This window comes from Anarrhichthys ocellatus, unplaced genomic scaffold (genome assembly GCF_004355925.1).
Source record: "Anarrhichthys ocellatus isolate YVR2014 unplaced genomic scaffold, GSC_Weel_1.0 scaffold20, whole genome shotgun sequence".
Taxonomy (NCBI): domain Eukaryota; kingdom Metazoa; phylum Chordata; class Actinopteri; order Perciformes; family Anarhichadidae; genus Anarrhichthys; species Anarrhichthys ocellatus.
Genome location: NW_022280050.1, coordinates 2150101 through 2167699, shown reverse-complemented (window position 1 = coordinate 2167699; position 17599 = coordinate 2150101). Strand labels below are relative to the sequence as shown.

General features: G+C 48.4%; 1 protein-coding gene across 3 annotated transcripts in view; it reads left to right on the top strand.

Annotated features, from left to right (window-relative positions):
• Positions 1-17503, top strand: part of ranbp2 (RAN binding protein 2) — a 20412-nt gene extending 2909 nt beyond the window's left edge. Inside the window, exons 4-30 of one of the 3 annotated variants that reach the window (XM_031858441.1) lie at positions 1720-1872; positions 1972-2202; positions 2324-2466; positions 2791-2986; positions 3140-3280; positions 3509-3668; positions 3778-3959; positions 4049-4248; positions 4484-4607; positions 4913-5074; positions 5382-5519; positions 6023-6154; positions 6232-6453; positions 6582-6665; positions 7127-7268; positions 7390-7484; positions 7579-9145; positions 9293-12160; positions 13453-13629; positions 13745-13831; positions 13960-14135; positions 14373-14862; positions 15078-15161; positions 15274-15425; positions 15541-15814; positions 15934-16289; positions 16474-17503. In XM_031858441.1, coding sequence (XP_031714301.1) covers positions 1720-1872; positions 1972-2202; positions 2324-2466; positions 2791-2986; positions 3140-3280; positions 3509-3668; positions 3778-3959; positions 4049-4248; positions 4484-4607; positions 4913-5074; positions 5382-5519; positions 6023-6154; positions 6232-6453; positions 6582-6665; positions 7127-7268; positions 7390-7484; positions 7579-9145; positions 9293-12160; positions 13453-13629; positions 13745-13831; positions 13960-14135; positions 14373-14862; positions 15078-15161; positions 15274-15425; positions 15541-15814; positions 15934-16289; positions 16474-16779 — 9042 coding nt within the window. In that variant the 3' untranslated portion in view covers positions 16780-17503. Of the gene's footprint in view, positions 1-1719; positions 1873-1971; positions 2203-2323; positions 2467-2790; positions 2987-3139; positions 3281-3508; positions 3669-3777; positions 3960-4048; positions 4249-4483; positions 4608-4912; positions 5075-5381; positions 5520-6022; positions 6155-6231; positions 6454-6581; positions 6666-7126; positions 7269-7389; positions 7485-7578; positions 12161-12490; positions 12569-13452; positions 13630-13744; positions 13832-13959; positions 14136-14372; positions 14863-15077; positions 15162-15273; positions 15426-15540; positions 15815-15933; positions 16290-16473 lie in introns of all 3 variants that reach the window. The other 2 variants (XM_031858442.1, XM_031858440.1) reach the window with 2 other exon arrangements.
• The last annotated feature ends 96 nt before the right edge of the window (positions 17504-17599 follow it).

The following is a 17599-nucleotide window of genomic DNA, read 5'->3' as shown; positions in this document are numbered from 1 at the left end:
CGTCCGGGTTAGCAGTCCCCCCCCCCCCTGCTGAGAACAGCCTGGGGTAAGCCCTGCTTTCCCTTCCTGAGCCGTCGGATGGTTTGCCAGAACCTCCTTGAGGCCAACCGAAAGTCCTTCTCCATGGCCTCCCCGAACTCCTCCCATGCCCGAGTTTTAGCATTCGCGACCACCGCAGCTGCAGCCCTTCTGGCCTGCCGGTACCTGTCAGCTGCTTCAGGAGACCGCTGGGCCAACCAGGCCTTGAAGGTCTCCTTCTTCAGCTTGACGGCTTCCCTCACCTCCGGTGTCCACCACCGGGTTCTCGGGTTGCCACCACGACAGGCACCAATGACCTTCCGGCCACAGCTCCTAGCGGCCGCGTCCACAATAGAGGCTTTGAACATGGTCCACTCGGATTCCGTGTCCCCAACCTCCCTCGGGATGTGTGAGAAGTTCTTCCGGAGGTGGGAGTTAAAGACCTCCCGGACAGGGTCCTCCGCCAGACGTTCCCAGTTCACCCTCACTACACGTTTGGGTTTGCCGGGTCTTTCCAACCGGTTCCCCTGCCATCTGATCCAACTCACCACCAGGTGGTGATCAGTTGACAGCTCTGCTCCTCTCTTCACCTGAGTGTCCAAGACATACGGCCGCAGATCAAATGATACGATTACAAAGTCGATCATTGATCTCCGGCCTAAGGTGTTCTGGTACCAGGTACACTTATGAGCCACCTTATGTTCGAACATAGTGTTCGTTATGGCCAAACCGTGGCAAGCACAGAAGTCCAATAACGAAACACCATTCGGGTTCAGATCGGGCAAGCCGTTCCTCCCAATCACCCCCCGCCAGGTTTCTCCGTCATTGCCCACGTGAGCGTTGAAGTCCCCCAGGAGAACTATGGAGTCTGTAGGCGGCGCCCTTTCCAGGACCCCTCCCACCGACTCCAAGAAGGCCGATACTCCGAACTGCTGGAGCCTTGCTCCCAGCAACCCGTAGGCGCATGGAGGTGACCCTCTCGCTCTCCGGGGAGAACTCCAACACAGCGGCGCTCAGCCGGGGGCTTGTGAGTATCCCCACTCCCGCCCGGCGCCTCTCACCCTGGGCAACTCCGGAAAAGGACAAAGTCCAACCCCTCTCCAGGAGCTTGGTTCCAGAGCCAAGGCTGTGTGTGGAGGTGAGTCCAGCTATTTCTAGCTGGTATCGCTCCACCTCCTGCACCAGCTCCGGCTCTTTCCCCGCTAGCGAGGTGACGTTCCACGTCCCTAGAGCTAGTCTATGCCGCCGGCGATCGGCATGCCCGGGCCTCCCGCCCGACCCACCGCCCGGTCTGCATAGCACCCGACCCCGATGCTTGTCCCTGCGGGTGGTGGGTCCACAGGGTGGCTGCTCCACGGTGTTTATTCGGGCTGAGCCCGACCGGGCCCCTTGGGCAAAGGCCCGGCCACCAGACGCTCGCCTACGAGCTCCCCTCCTGGGTCTGGCTCCGGGAGGGTGCCCCGGTTTCCCTGGTCCGGGCGAGGTGGCTGTAGTCCGTGGGCTAACTATCATAGGGGTCGTTTTCAACACTCTTGCTTTAGACTCAATATATGACAAAAGTTGCCAACCTACTGGTTATTCTATGTTTTTGAAGAGTGTTGCCCTTTGGATAGATCTGATGTCTGCAGGCTTTTGTTAAAAACTGACACGTGTGTGTGTGTGTGTGTGTGTGTGTGTGTACGCGTGCGTGTGTGCGTGCAGCGGTCAGTGGACCTGAACCCAGCCCAAAGGGATCTGGTGCTGAAGGTGGCTGAGTTACTGGTCAGTAAGCAGGAATGTGACAGCAGAGCAGAGTTCTGGGTGGAGAAAGCTGCCAAGCTGCTGCCAGGAAACCCTGCCGTCTTCAACCTGAAGGTGAGGTTCCCTTTAATCCAGCAAGACCTCCCATCAGTGAACTGCTGAAGTCATCTCGTGCCATTCTTTTAACTCGTCTTTAACTACCGCTCTGTGTAGGAGCGCCTGTTGAATCGCCAGGGTCAGCCGGGTTGGAACCGGTTGTTCGACCTCCTCCAGGCCGAGCTGGCGGCGAGGCCAGCTGACGCTCATGTGAACGTGAAGCTGGTGCAGCTGTTCTGTCAGGACGGGCGGCTGGACGAAGCCGTTAAACACTGCCTGGCTGCTGAGAAAAGGGGCCTGCTGAGCCACAGCCTGGACTGGTACACGGTGGTGGTGCGCACACTGCAGGTCAGCATGAAACAAGTGTACATATTTGAAAGCTTCTATGCTGTTCTTTGTGTTTCATATCTTTAAATCTAACCTGTAGAACTTCAAACCAATAGAATAAAATGAATGGCCTTTGTTGCAGGATTATCTAGCTCAGCCCAGCATCTCTGGTAATGAGAAGACGTGTCGGCGTCTCCAGAGAGAGCTGCTGTTGGCCCACTGCAGCCTGCTCAGAATCACACTGTCTGAGAGCAGCATGCAGCCGAGCTTCGATGCCCTCACAGGGTAGGTCGTGTTGAGGTCCTACGCTGTTTGTACACATATGCATAAAATCAAATCTAACAATGAGGGCAAAGCAGCATCACTGATCTGTTCTAACCGAATATTCTCTGGTCCAACTCCGCTAAAAACACAGAATCTGTCGGCACGATAAGATTTGTAACCGGAAACAACCCCTTTACCTTCACTAAACCTGTCTCAGCTCTGCTCTATGTTTGTGTGGAGAGGCTACGGTGCTGCTTAATAAATGAAGGAGAAACACTGAAACTGCTGCATATTAAAACTGTTTGTTTGTGTGTTTGTTTTGTGTGTGTGTGTGTGTGTGTGTAGTTTTGACCAAGCTATGCAGACGCTGAGCAGCATTGCTGGCCGCCACTCAGACGATCTTTGTGAGGCGTTTGTGGAAATGAGAGGTCACCTCTACCTGCATGCTGCCACGCTGCTGTTGAAGCTGGCTCAGGACCACCAACAGACCTGGAGGGCTGTCATCGACCTGGCTGCACTGTGCTACCTGCTGGCATACCAGGTACTGATACTTTAAAACACGTGACAGCTGCTTTCCAAGACCAGTTATTCAGTCTCTGTTCTTTAAATGTCTTGGTTTCCTTTAACAGACTTTATTTTGGAGCCAAGGACGGAAACCTTTGAACACAGTTTGTTTTGTTTGTCCGTCCACCAGGTCCCGAGACCGAAGGCTAAAGTAAACAAAAGAGACCAGTCTGCCCCACAGCTCCTGGAGCTGCTGGCCAACGACCGACAGAGTCAGGCCGGTCACATGTTGCTGAATCTGAGCACTGACTCATCCACCTTGATCAGAGAGGTCTGTCCATGTATTCTAGCTCAGTTTAGTAAAAGGTTCTGGCTCTTACTGAAGGGCAATGTAATAAATTGATTGGATTAATTTAAGGTCGGAATGCTTAAAATACGACTTGTGGAAATGAGATTTGACACTACAGGTGCATACCACTCAATCACAGCCATGGCAGACACTAACACCACTCATTTCTGCATCATATCAAACATTTTCTTTAATGTTTTCTCTGCGTAGGTGGTGGAGGCGTTTGGGAACCGTAGTGGTCAGGAGTCTCTGTTTGAACTCCTGTTTGGACCACAGGCCTCCACTGGAGCTTCCTTTATTGCCAACGATGACATTCATTCCATTAACACCATGGCTCCAGAGCTCTCTCAACTCGTCAAATGGGACGCTGGTACGAAACCAATAATCTGCCTGAGCACTTAAGTAGCCTGAAGATTTCTTTTCTTGTCAATTCAGGTCCACTTTACTACACTGTAATATCTCTGATGCCTCCTCTATAGGATCCATTCTGCTGCATGCTGGTGACTTGCAACACCTGAGCTGGTTGGGGCTACAGTGGATCCTGCTGGCCCAGAGACCAGCCCTGCGGGACTGGCTGCAGCAGCTGTTTCCAAGGCTAACTCTGGAAACCTCCAAGCTGGACACCAACGCGCCAGAGTCCATCTGCCTGCTCGACCTGGAGGTAGGTGGAACCTTTTTTTTGTTTTGCTTCTGCAATTTACCATTTCTACCAAAATGTAAACCTCTACGTCTCTGGTTTACTCCGTCCAGGTGTTTGTACATGGAGTGGTGTTCTGTAGCCACTGTCAGCTCCAGGAGACGGCGAAGATCAGCAGCGGCGTGAACCCGCAACAACAGCAGCAGCTCTACGAGCCTCGCTGCCTCCCCCTCCCCCTCCTGCGCCTCTTGGCCACTGACAGACAGAGGGAGTGGTGGGACGCCATCTACAGCCTCATTCACAAACGAACAGCGTGCGTAAAACTGAGCTTAAAAACTAACCGTGCATTTACAAAAATATACGCGGTTAAAATGATTACATGAGTTAGTTTAGTCCACCCAAACAGTGTTTCTGTGATTAGATTCTGGTGATGATCTCTGCTATTCCCAATAAGTGACACAATCAGGCCAAAACGCAGCACTTGCTCATTTTACTTTACGAATTGTGTGTCCTGGTATTCACTGTTGTTGTGGCGTGTCTCCTTGTAGTCCTGGTATGTCGGCCAAACTGCGGATGATTGTGCAGCATGGACTGAGCTCTCTGAGGGCCGGAGAGAAACACGGGCTCCAGCCAGCCATGGCCATCCACTGGGCCCAGTGTCTCAGCCAGACGGTACATACACAGCCACAGACACACATGTGCTCACACACTGTTTACACACATGCCTCTCCACCTGCTGCTTTCTGTCACTTTCCCCTCAGCTGTTGAATGTGAACAAGATTAAGATGTACGGACAGCCACATGTGCTGGTTCTCTGTGTGTACGTTGGTTTCATGGTAGAAACTACTTGTGTCAAAAGTGCATGACGTGTTTGTTTTACCCTTTTTAATGTTTTATGCCCTGCATCAAGCTGATTCGTCATGCTAATCTTCTTTTCTTGATTCTCAGCAAGTTTTTTTTATCCTTAATCAACCCAGGGTGATGGAGTGAACTCGTACTACGACCAGAAAGAGTACGTCGGCCGCAGTGTCCACTACTGGAAAGTTGTACTTCCACTGTTGGAAAGGATCAGGAACAGACGCAGTATACCAGAACCACTTGAGCCGCTCTTCATACACTTTCCCTCCAAAGATATTCAGGTTAATACCGTCAGGTTTTTCTTATATTATATGAAATGTTGGATAGAATTGGTAATGGGTGGGCGCCCCTTGTGTCCACTTCTAAATCGTGATGTTTGATCCTAATACATGGTTGTAAGCTGGGTCACAGGTTTACAGTTTTTGTGACATTTTTCAATCCCTTTAGGTTTGGGGTTTGACTCCCACTGAGGCCACTACAGCTGATATATGCACCGTTGATACTCATGGGTGTTTAGAATGAAGAGTTTGCCAAAAGATCGTTCCATGTTGTTTCAGGATGGCTTACAGATTGTATGTTCCTTTTCAGATGTCTTCTGTGAAGGGCCATGAAGACGAAGCCAATATTGCGTTTTCGGTTCTCCTCGACATTGAAGGCAAGACAGAGGAGGCCATCGCTACTTTAGAATCCATCAATAACATGTCATCCATCTGGCATTTGGCACAGGTAAGAAATACGCTTCTACACAACATAACTGGTATAAGCTTCTTTTTCACCATCTGAATTAAACAATGGCTGTCTATTCAGCCATTGTTTTTTATAGATGTGCACTAAAGAGGGTTTTTGTTTACAGATTCAAGAACCAGTTTACTTCCTCCTCCCATTCATGGCAGCGAGTTGTCCAACAGTTCCCTTTAGAGCAGGAATAGTGCATTGCCAATAATTATTGAGTTATCTTCTTCAGAATATATAACAAACATTGTGGCGATTTCAGCATAATAAGCATGCAGTTTGGGAACATATCGGTTTAATAATACAACTAAACCACCTCTGCTCTGTCTGACAGTATTACATTCGTTTGTTTCTTCTTAGTATATACATCCTCTGAGCTGCTATCTACAACAACACCCCAACTGACAAATTCCTTTAAATCTGATTGGTTCATCTCTGATATGGATGTCGGTGCTTCTGACACCTGTTTTCTATAATGTGCTGCACTTCCTTGGCAGATCTACCAGCGGCTATCAGAGGAGGCCAGCAACGGCGTTGAGGAGACCCAAGACAGGTGCATCACTTTTCTGAGAAAGTTCAGGACCTACCTGTCCAAGATCTACAACGCCAATGCAGATGACATTGAGAAGGTAAGTCCCATTTGCTTTCACTGGTTAGTGTGAACAACTCTGCAGCTGTGTAACCATTTATCACACCTGTGTCCCAGCTGCCCGTCTCCATGGAGGAAGTCGTGGACCTCCTGAGTGATGTGAACCAGCAGCTGGGTGAGAGTGCGGAGGCTTTGGATGAAGAGGAGAAGGAGGGTCGAAGAGGACCGGCCCACTCCAGCCCCGCCCATCCCATAGAAACCTCTACCACAGTGTCCCACATAAAGTTCTCCACTCTGTCTCCTAACAAAAGCATCATATCTCCGTCTAAAAGACACCTGGTAGGTTCAGCTCACTGATGCTAATTCAGAAGACCATCAGAGATTTCTTCATATCATCTGTACGTAAACAAAAATATCAACCCACAACACAAATGAGTAACTTTTCACTTCTTTCTCCTGTCGTTCAGATTTCTCCCAAAACACCACCTCATTGGGTGGAGGACCAGAAAAGTCTCCTCCAGATGCTTTGTCAGCAAGTGGAAGCCCTCAAGGTCAGGATAAGAGATTAAACATCTCTTCTTCTTTTTAATACTCTACTCAATTTCAGACAGATTTCTCTTAAAGACATGAATTAGAGATTGACACCAGTGTTGCCGTGTGAGTGTGATATGACCGTGTTTTTGCACTGATGGAAATAAAAGGGTGTGTAACAAAAGATAAATATGGAGGCAGTGTTTGAATTTACAGCATTACATGAAATTACTCACGTGTGATAAAGTGTCTTTAGAAAACACGATAAATTACTAATACAGGTCTCTAATAATGGCGTGTCTTAAGTAAAAGCCAAACTCTAACTGCAGTTGAGGTAAATAGTAAATCCTGCTCACTATTATTAACATAAGAATAACTTGGTGTATGATGTGTGTATTCTACATATTCCAGTTTTAGTGTGAATTAAATATTTTGTGAAGATGTAAAAGTAAGTCACGTCTCATTAAACTATCTTTTTCAGAACGAGGTTCATGATCTGAGACACAACTCTTCAGGGAACGCAGGCTCCCCTCATCACAAGATGTATGGTGAGAGCTACGGGGCCGAGGGCCTCCAGGAAGCCTTTACCCCGGTCCAGTCCTACCATGGGGCCCCTCTAACAGGTCAGCACACTCCATAGAACCAAAGCATGAATACAGTTATAGTGCAGTATTTTTGTCTATAAGCATTTAATAGAAATAATTTTTACATGCATAAATATATATTTCCATCTTTTTTATCAAGTTACCACCACAGCCCCCTCGGCGTACTACAACCAGTCTCCAGCTTATAACTCTCAGTATCTCCTGCGCACAGCAGCAAATGTCACCCCCACTAAGGTAACTATCACTATTTAACACTTGTTCACAGTAATAAACTTGTTCAGACTTTATTTAATGACGTTTGATTCATTTGTTCCCTCTCTTCACACAGGGCCCAATGTATAATATGAACCGTATGCCACCTCAGCAGCATATGTATGCCTACCAGCAGCCCACTCATACGCCTCCGCTGCAGACGGCCCCAGCCTGCATTTACCCGCCTCAAGAACAGGTCTTTGGAGCTCCTCTTCGGTTTGAATCGCCGGCCACAAGCCTTCTTTCACCATATAGTGAAGAATATTATGGGCAGAGTGTAACCCAACAAACCACCAACCCTCCCCTGCCTGAACCTGGCTACTTCACCAAGCCATCGGTAGTCCCCGTTCAGCCACCTAAGAGCCTTGATGGGAAGCCTATGGACTTTGGGAAGCTCTCCTTCAGCCCGCAGGTGCCTGCTGAAGTCCCTAAAGTGCCCAGTTTCGGAGCAGGAGCAGTCGCCCAGTCAACACCTTTAGCTGCTTTTAAATTCAACTCCAACTTTAAATCCAACGATGGAGATTTCACTTTCCCACCTTCCCAGTCCAAGCACAGTGAAAGTCTGCTGGGTCTTCTCACGTCAGACTTCCCCTCTAAAATAGATACCGTCCCAGAGAAGCCTCCCGCCCAGGAGCAACCCCCCGGCCAAGCGGGCATCTTCACCTTTGGAAATAAAGGTGCTCCTGGCTTCTCCTTTACTGATTCTGCACAGAGCACACGCACTGGAAGTCTCTTTGGAAATGTGGATCAGCCATTTTCATTTGGGGATGTCACCAAGCCAGCGTTTGGGGTTGAAGAACAACAAGCCGCAGAGAGCGACGATGAGAGCACTCATGTTGACGAGGATGAAGACGGTCCTCACTTTGAACCCATTGTACCCCTTCCTGATAAAGTAGATGTCAAAACGGGTGAGGAGGAGGAGGAGGAAATGTTTTGCAACCGGGCAAAGCTGTTTCGATTTGACACGGACACAAAGGAGTGGAAGGAGCGGGGAATCGGCAATGTTAAAATCCTAAAACACAGCGCCAAAGGGAAGGTCCGCCTCTTAATGAGGAGGGAGCAGGTGCTTAAGATCTGTGCAAACCACTACATCAATGCCGATATGCTACTGAAAGCAAATGCTGGCTCTGACAAATCCTGGGTCTGGAATGCCATTGATTATGCAGATGAGGAGCCTAAGCCTGAACAGCTGGCTATCCGCTTCAAGACGTCAGATGAGGCATCGCTTTTCAAATCCAAGTTTGAGGAAGCCCAGAAAGTTATTCTCAAATCAGCAAAAAAGTACAATCAACAGGAGAAGAAAGAGGAATACATCAAAGGTTCTCAATCACTGGCAGCCCAGTTTTCCCGTAAAGATGGGGAATGGGACTGCACTGTGTGCTGTGTACGAAACAAACCCACGGATATGCAATGTGCCGCTTGTCAAAGTGCCAATCCCAATTCTTCATCCAAGCCAGACATTCAGGCTGCCGGTGCAACCAAAGCCAGTCCCTTCACTTTCAAATTTGGTACAGATTCATCAAAACCCAGTAGTTCTGGCTCTACTTTTACTGGATTTGGTGCTTTTGGAGGATCTATGCCCTCCTCATTCACATTTGGCACCTCAAAACCTGCTGAAGCAGTAACCAGTGCTTTTGGTTCTGGTTTTGGGTCTCAGTTTGGCAAGAAGCCAGGCCAATGGGAGTGTGATGTGTGTGAAGTAAGAAACGAGGCCTCTGCAGACAGTTGTGTTGCCTGTAAAGCTCCTAAAGCCTCAGATAAAACAACTGCGATAGCACAAACGGGTTCTGGTTTTGGGTCTCAGTTTGGCAAGAAGCCAGGCCAATGGGAGTGTGATGTGTGTGAAGTAAGAAACGAGGCCTCTGCAGACAGTTGTGTTGCCTGTAAAGCTGCTAAACACTCAGATAAAACAACTGCGACAGCACAAACGGCCCCACCTGCAGAAGCACCATCTATATCTGCTGTCGGCTCTGGATTTGCTGCCCAGTTTAGCAAGAAGCCCGGACAGTGGGACTGCAATGTATGCGAAGTAAGAAACGAAGTCTCTGCTGACAATTGTGTCGCCTGTAAGACCCCCAACCATGCTGCTAAACCAACAGAGGGGGTTCCAGTAGCATCAAATCTGCCAGCAGTGTCGGGATTCGGGGCTGATTTTGCAAAAACTAAAGGGCAGTGGGACTGCAATACCTGCCTGGTCAGAAATAATGCATCATCTGCAGAATGCATTTCCTGTCATTCCCCACATGCCACTCCCTCTTTAGCAGCCATGTTTGCCATGAAGGACGGGGAATGGGACTGTGACGCTTGTCTGGTGAGGAACGATGCCTGTGCCGATAAGTGTGTGGCCTGTCAAGCGGCAAATCCCAACGCTAAAAGCACAACCAGCGCGGCTCCCTCGGCCTCCCCGTTCAGCTTTACATTTGGCAACAAAAGTTCATCAAGCCAGCCTGCTGGGACGGGATTTACAATGCCTTTTGAAACTGGCAACGCTTTTCAATTTGGTCCAAACAAAGAGAAAATCTCAGCTGCTTCTTTTAAGTTTGAAGCTCCTCCGTCTGGATCCAGCGCCACAAGTTCTTCAGGCTTCTCTTTCTCATTGCCCGGTGCAGCTGGTGGCTTCAAGTTTGGCATTCAGGACTCTGCACAAGAAACTCCCTCCACTGATGATCAAATGCCTCCATCAGGGTCAGCCTCCAGTTTTCTGAAGAGCATAGCTGACAAGCACAAGGAGCAAGAAAATGTGTCTACTCCCTTAGTGGACCAAACGGAGCAAGAGGAAAATCCATTGATTTCTGGAAAAACCTCAACATTCAGTTTTGCTGATTTGGCAGAGACCTCTGAAGGAGACTTCAAGATTAGCCAGGACGACCCCAATTTTAAAGGTTTCTCTGGGGCTCGTGCGCAGCTGTTCACGATCCCCACCAGGGCAGAGGCCACTAATGAGCTGGAAGAAGACGACATGTACAAAACCGAGGAAAACGATGACATCCAGTTTGAACCAGTGGTCCAGATGCCTGACAGGGTGGACCTGGTGACGGGGGAGGAGGATGAACTGGTTCTCTATTCTCAGCGTCTCAAACTGTTCCGGTTTGACTTGGACACAAGTCAGTGGAAAGAGCGGGGTGTAGGAATCCTTAAATTCCTGAAAAACACCTCTAACGGCAGGCTGAGGGTGCTGATGAGAAGAGAGCAGGTTCTGAAGGTGTGCGCCAACCACTGGATCACCACCACCATGAATCTTAAGCCCCTGGCCGGCTCAGACAAAGCGTGGATGTGGATGGCCAATGACTTCGCTGACGGGGATGCTAAACTTGAACAGTTGGCCGCCAAGTTTAAGACCCCAGAGCTTGCTGAGGAGTTTAAGGAGAAGTTTGAGGAGTGTCAGAGACTTCTCTTGGACATTCCCCTACAAACCCCTCACAAGCTTGTTGACTCAGGCAGAACCGCTCTCCTCATTCAGAAGGCAGAGGAAATGAAGTCTGGTTTAAAAGACTTGAAGTTCTTTTTGACCGACGAGAGAACAAAGATCAAAGAAGACGACAGACAGGGAGACGTTGCAACATCCAGCAATGTTTCAAACCTTGTGATCAAGCCTCTCGGTGAAACCACCGGCCCCACCTTAGAGTGGGACAATTACGACCTAAGAGAAGATGCCTTAGACGATACTGCTGACTCATCAGTCTATCCCGCTCCTCTGGCCAGCAGCCCCCTGAGAAAGAACCTCTTCCGCTTCGGAGAATCCACCGGTGGATTTAACTTCAGCTTCCAACCCGGCATCAGCCCCTCCAAGTCTCCTGCGAACCTGAACCAGAGCAGAGCCTCAGTGGGCACTGATGACGAGCAGGATGTGACCCAGGACGAGGAGAGGGACGGCCAGCACTTTGAGCCCGTGGTCCCTTTGCCGGATCTGGTGGAGATTTCTACAGGGGAGGAGAATGAACAGGTGGTCTTCAGTCACAGGGCCAAGCTGTATCGCTACAACAAGGAACTGGGCCAGTGGAAGGAGAGGGGCATCGGAGACCTCAAGTTCTTGCAGAATTTCGACACCAAGCGAGTGAGGTTGATAATGAGGAGAGACCAGGTCCTTAAGATCTGTGCCAACCACTGGATCAGCGCAGCCATGAAGCTGGAGCCCATGAAGGGAGCGGAGAAGGCCTGGGTCTGGAGTGCCCTGGACTTTGCTGAAGTAGCAGAGGGTAACATTGAGCAGCTGGCTGTGAGGTTCAAGCTGCAGGACACTGCGAACACATTCAAGCAGGTATTCGAAGAGGCCAAGTTTGCCCAAGAAACGGGGGAACTCATGACTCCGGTGATGTCCGGGGTTGCCACACCTCAAGACGATGGCCCTGCAGCGTATCCACAGGCGGCTACACCTGTGTGTGGGAAGGCAGCCATCGCTGTTCTGGAGGAGACCACAAAGGAACGTACAGAGCTTCCTCCCGAGTGTAAGCCGAGTGCAGCCGTGTCCCCAAGTCCAGTCAACCCCTCAAAGACAGTGGTGTCCCCCCCGAAGTTTGTCTTCGGCACTCAAAGCCTTCAGAAGTTTTTCGGCTCTCTTAAGTTTCACTCTGAGACTGAGGACTCGGCATCTGGGTTCACAGCCAAAGATCCTGGACGTCCTGGCAAGGCTTCTCCTGCATTCAAAATCCCAGAGAAAGGTAAAAAAATCTTTTTGTCCGATTTTCTGATTTGTTTTTGAGAGAGCATAACAATTGTTTTTGTTCATTTGAGTTTTCCTCCATTGTCTTGTTTCATCTGCACCTCATTGCTCCAGCATAATCTTGACTCAGCCAAGACCCGTCTCCAAATTTTCGAGGACAAAAATTGTTTCAATATGTTGTTTCATTATATCCAGATATTCTGTACGTATTTAGTAAAACTATTCAGAAAACAATATATTTCATCTTGACACTTTTGGCTGTGTTTTATGGTTATGATGCCAGCCTCACAATTAGTTTCTCTTCGCCCAACAACCCATCACCCTTTAGGGCTGGATTTTAGGCTTTTCAAAGATAACCCAATGGCTTTTTGGACCAGCACATCAACAACCCAATTTGAACCCCCAGGTACTCTAATCCCTGCAGTGTGTGTTAACACTTCTCAGCTGTCACCTGGCTGGCCCTTATCACTAGACAGAAATAACCCGGATGCACGGAGTGGAAAACAACATTCATGCTAACGTGTTGCATGTCCAGTGTGTGGAGGTGCAGTTTTAATTGTTTAAACATTTTTTAGTAATTATAACGATACTTGAGTAGCACCTATGTCACAAGATGTCTTGCACAAGAAAGGAGTATATCTGCTAGTTCATCAGGGTCATGTACAGTTAAATGATTCATAACAATGAGTTCAAACATAAGGTTTGTTCTTCATAAAATCTTGTTAGTTTGTGCTCTAAAATAGTTGTTTGATTTAGTCTATACACCATCTCTCCCGCATATTTAAATGTCCAGTCTCTCATTTCATGAATCCATATCCAGAATCAAACTTTTGCATAGCAACAGGAGACACCAGTGGATATCTTTAGTAAGGTGAGCTGAGAAGATTCCTCGGAGAGGAATGAACTGGGCAAACGTCACATGTGCCATTTTTAGTGCAGGACGTGGAGCAACAGCATGAAATGCAATTCCCCGTTTAGTCTGGCTGCTGCCGGTGATGTGCACCTCAGCAAAGGCTAATTAGAGTAGAAGCACCGGTATTTAATGCTATAATACCATGTGTCCTACAGTAAGTCTCCCAAATATAGTAAGAAAATAAACACAGGTGTATGCAGAAAGTTCTCTTAGTAAAACTTGTCTTTGATTTGTAATTCAAAAGCATGCTATTCATGTTTTTGCTGTGCATGAGCGTGGAACTAACGCCTACGATTATGAAGAGAAGAAAGCAGTTCAGTCTCTTCTAAGTAGTTCCTCCTCACTGTGTTGGTCTTCTTCTATCGTATCTGTCATAGGGCCACCTCAGGCAGCGGGAGGCAGTGCAGGGTCGGGTGAGGACTCGGAGGTGGAGGTGGTCTATGTCAGGGAGCCCACTGAGGAACAGGCCGCTTTAGCCAGGAAGCTCCTGCTGCCTCTCACCTTCTTCTGCTACCAGAACGAACCCGGCTACACCAGCGACGATCCAACTGATGGTGAGACATAAAGCTAAGAAACAAAGAGTATGAAAGTATGTGTTGTTGACATGAACACGGTGAATACAAAGACTCTTTCATTACACTTATGACTCGTGAGGTTTTTTATTTTCAGATGAGGACTTTGAGTCAGCAGTAAGCGCCTTGAATGGAAAGCTCTACCCTGATCCTCCTGAGAGAAAGGCTGCAGCATGTGGTGATGGTATGAATCTCATATCCTGTCACATTTTATCCAATTACTCGCGCTCACCATTCATGGCAATCAGAGGCAATGCTATCCTCGCCTGCCACTCATTCTTGAGCCCTAAACCTTGTGTGTACCGCATACAGAGCCAGACTGCCAGGTGGTGTGGGAAAAGAAGCCGACACCGGAGGAGGAAGAGAAGGCCCAAAGCCTCCAGCTTCCACCCACCTTCTTCTGCGGCCTGAGCACCACAGACAGCGACCCGGACCACGACAAGCCAGAAGACTTTGAGACAGAAGTCCGCAAGGCGCAGCAAGACCTGGTAACGGACACAAGTCTTAGAAATAGAGTGCAGTTAAATAAACAACTAAATGTGTATCTTGGATGTTTTTTTTCGCTAGTCTGAAAGATGTTACAAAAGCAAAATAGCCCTAATTCTCAAAATGTATTGGTGCATAAAAAACTGTTTTGCCTCATGTGTCTCACTTTAACCAGTGAGTTTTATTTGTTAATGTAGCATCAAGAGAGAATCTGTCTTATCGTAGTTACATTGTTTCAGGGGGCCCAGTTAAACCAAGCTGAAGAAGCCTCCAGCAGCCCCGCTGTAGTTCCAGAAGATCCAACATCTGGCCCGTCATCCAGCAGCCCTGCTGCAGCTCCAGAAGAACCAACATCTGGCCCGTCATCCAGCAGCCCCGCTGCAGCTCCAGTAGAACCAACATCTGGCCCGTCATCCAGCAGCCCCGCTGCAGCTCCAGTAGAACCAACATCTGGCCCGTCATCCAGCAGCCCCGCTGTAGCTCCAGTAGAACCAACATCTGGCCCGTCATCCAGCAGCCCCGCTGTAGCTCCAGTAGAACCAACATCTGGCCCGTCATCCAGCAGCACAGGAGCTGCAGACAGCACGTCTGCACCGGAGCGGCAGTCCTCAGACCAGCCGACCGAGACTCGGAGTGAAGCTCCTGGCAGCAGCTCTCCCATTGACCTGTCGACTAAGAAGAGCCCAGAACCAGAGTCCAGCACTAGGCCTTCAATTACAGCCAGTGAAGGTATAGAGCACGTACTGTTCATCACTACAGTTCAATATATTTTGCTGACTATACTTGTATACCGGTACTTTTACTTAAGTAAGATTTTGAATGCGTCTATATTAGATGTTCATGTTATTGTGTCCAACACACAGTCTGCTGGAATCCTGCATACAGAGTCAAAGAAACTGCATTCACTTCTGTATTTCATGACGGCTGTTTCGCTCCCACCACAGACAACTTTGGTTTCCACTCGTTGGGAGGTTCCTCTTTTGCTGATCTGGCCCAAACCACAGACGCATATGCATTTGGATCTCAAGGTTTGCTTCAACATTGACATTTTCTTAAGATGGTCTTTTGACAACTGACTGTCTACATACATCTCAACAAAATTGAATTTCACCACATATTTATTTCTTCTCTTTTATGAAGACTCCAACTTCTCGTGGGCGAATGCTGGAGCAACAGTATTTGGGAAAGGTTTGTCCTCTGCGCCAAAAACCGGCGGCGAGGAGGGCAGCGATGAAGAGGACGCTTCTAATAACGAGGACATTCACTTTGAGCCGATCGTGTCACTACCAGAGGTACCTTTTTAAAAATGCCGGACTGCTGGTGTTTTCTTTTCGACATTAAATTGAAGTTCAGTGAATGACGTACAGGGCCACACCTCGTCCTTGTGTGATTGTGTGTCTCTCTCAGGTGGAGACCAAGTCTGGAGAAGAGGATGAGGAAATCCTGTTCAAGGAGCGCGCCAAGCTGTACCGGTGGGACCGAGACCTCGGCCAGTGGAAGGAGCGCGGCGTCGGGGACCTCAAGATCCTCTACCACCCGACCAAACGCTTCTACCGAGTCCTGATGAGAAGAGAGCAGGTGCTGAGGGTTTGTGCCAACCACACCATCACACAGGCGATGGACCTCAAGCCCATGAACGCCTCGGCTAACGCGCTGATCTGGACCGCCACCGACTACTCGGGTACGCATTTTTGTCCTGAAAAATTATCTCCAGAAAAGAGTGGGAACATTGCATGTGTGTTGATGCTCTGTAGCTGTCCTCTTCCTGACGGTCTCTTGTCTTTCCCTCCGTTTTTCAAGATGGCGACAGTGCAGTGGAGCAGCTGGCGGCCAAGTTCAAAACCCCCGAAATAACCGAATCCTTCAAGAAGACCTTCTGTGAGTGTCAGAGCCGCACCGGTCAAATCGAAGGCGATGGGTCGTGTATCTCCTCACCGCAGATGTCCAGAGTTCAGGAGCACTCCAGAGACACGAACCCCCAGGTGTTCCTCCAAGTCACCGCCGACGGCCAACCGCTGGGCACCATCACCGTAGAGCTGTTCTCCCACATCGTCCCAAAGACAGCAGAGAACTTCAGGGCTCTCTGTACCGGAGAGAAGGGCTTCGGATTCCGGGACTCCATCTTCCACCGAGTCATACCGGCCTTCATGTGTCAGGTACGGCGATCACATGACCGCAGTTTCACACACATTTCTTGATAACTGTGATGTGGAATTTGTTCAGTGATGACAAATGGACACTCTCCTGTCATTGTATTTGTTAGAAGTTGTATATTTGTGACGACAAACTGCAGATTTCAGTGTAATATTACTAACCAAGTTCCCCATTGGTCCTTTTTAGGGCGGTGACATCACCAACAGCGACGGCACAGGAGGGAAGTCCGTCTACGGCAGCAAGTTTGAGGACGAGAACTTTGACGTGCGGCACACAGGCCCCGGCATTCTGTCAATGGCCAACCGGGGGCGCGACACCAACAACTCCCAATTCTTCATCACCCTGAAGAAAGCCGAACACCTGGACTTCAAACACGTGGCTTTCGGCTGGGTTCGGGAAGGCATGGATGTTGTGCAACAGATGGGAGAGATGGGCACAAAGGGAGGCAAGCCCGCAAAGAAGCTCGTCATCACAGACTGTGGACAGCTGTAGCGTTTTAAATGTTAAGATCCAGATGTGCAGCTAAAGTCAAAAAAGACTTTGGATAATGACGCGTTTCCTGCTAGACCTGAAGCCATTGTCATTGTCGGCATCTGAGAATTAAACAGTGATTACAGGACTACGGATCAAGACCCTTCATCTAGAAACTTGACTCCAGTAGCCTGGAATAATAAATATATATTTTGCTACCCTATAACATGATCACAATTGGCAAACATGGTGTAGTATGAGGGAGGAGGTATTTAGAGCAAACACAGTATACTTTTGCTCTCTTGCATCTTTATCATGATCTGTCAATAAATTCTCACTTGTTTATTTTTTGTGTATAATTGTACATGGGCTACTTTTTAAATCTTTTTTTGTTTTGTTCTTTTGTCTCGCATATGCTCAAATGATATGTGCTGGTCCTCTTCATAAGCTCCACTTTGGTATGTTTTCCCTTTTTGAGGGAGTCTTAACTACAATTGAAAGGTGAGGTTGTTATTTGAATGCACCTGTTGGTTTAACTGTACTTTTTACTGTTGGGCTCCTCCAGTGATTTCTTTCTTTGTGTAAGTGACTTTCACAATGTGCAGATAAATAATTTGAGTCCTCTCACTGTGTTGCTAGATGACCACATCACATCTGGTTTGGATTTTACAAAGGCGATCCATTATAATCACAAAGTTTGAAATAATTTGCTCATAAAGGAGAAATAAAGTTGCTTTATAAGTAATGGATGGCTGCTTGAGATAATTTCTTTGGACTGTTTCATGTTTGTTCTTTGTGTGTGTGTGTGTGTGTGTGTGTGTGTGTGTGTGTGTGTGTGTGT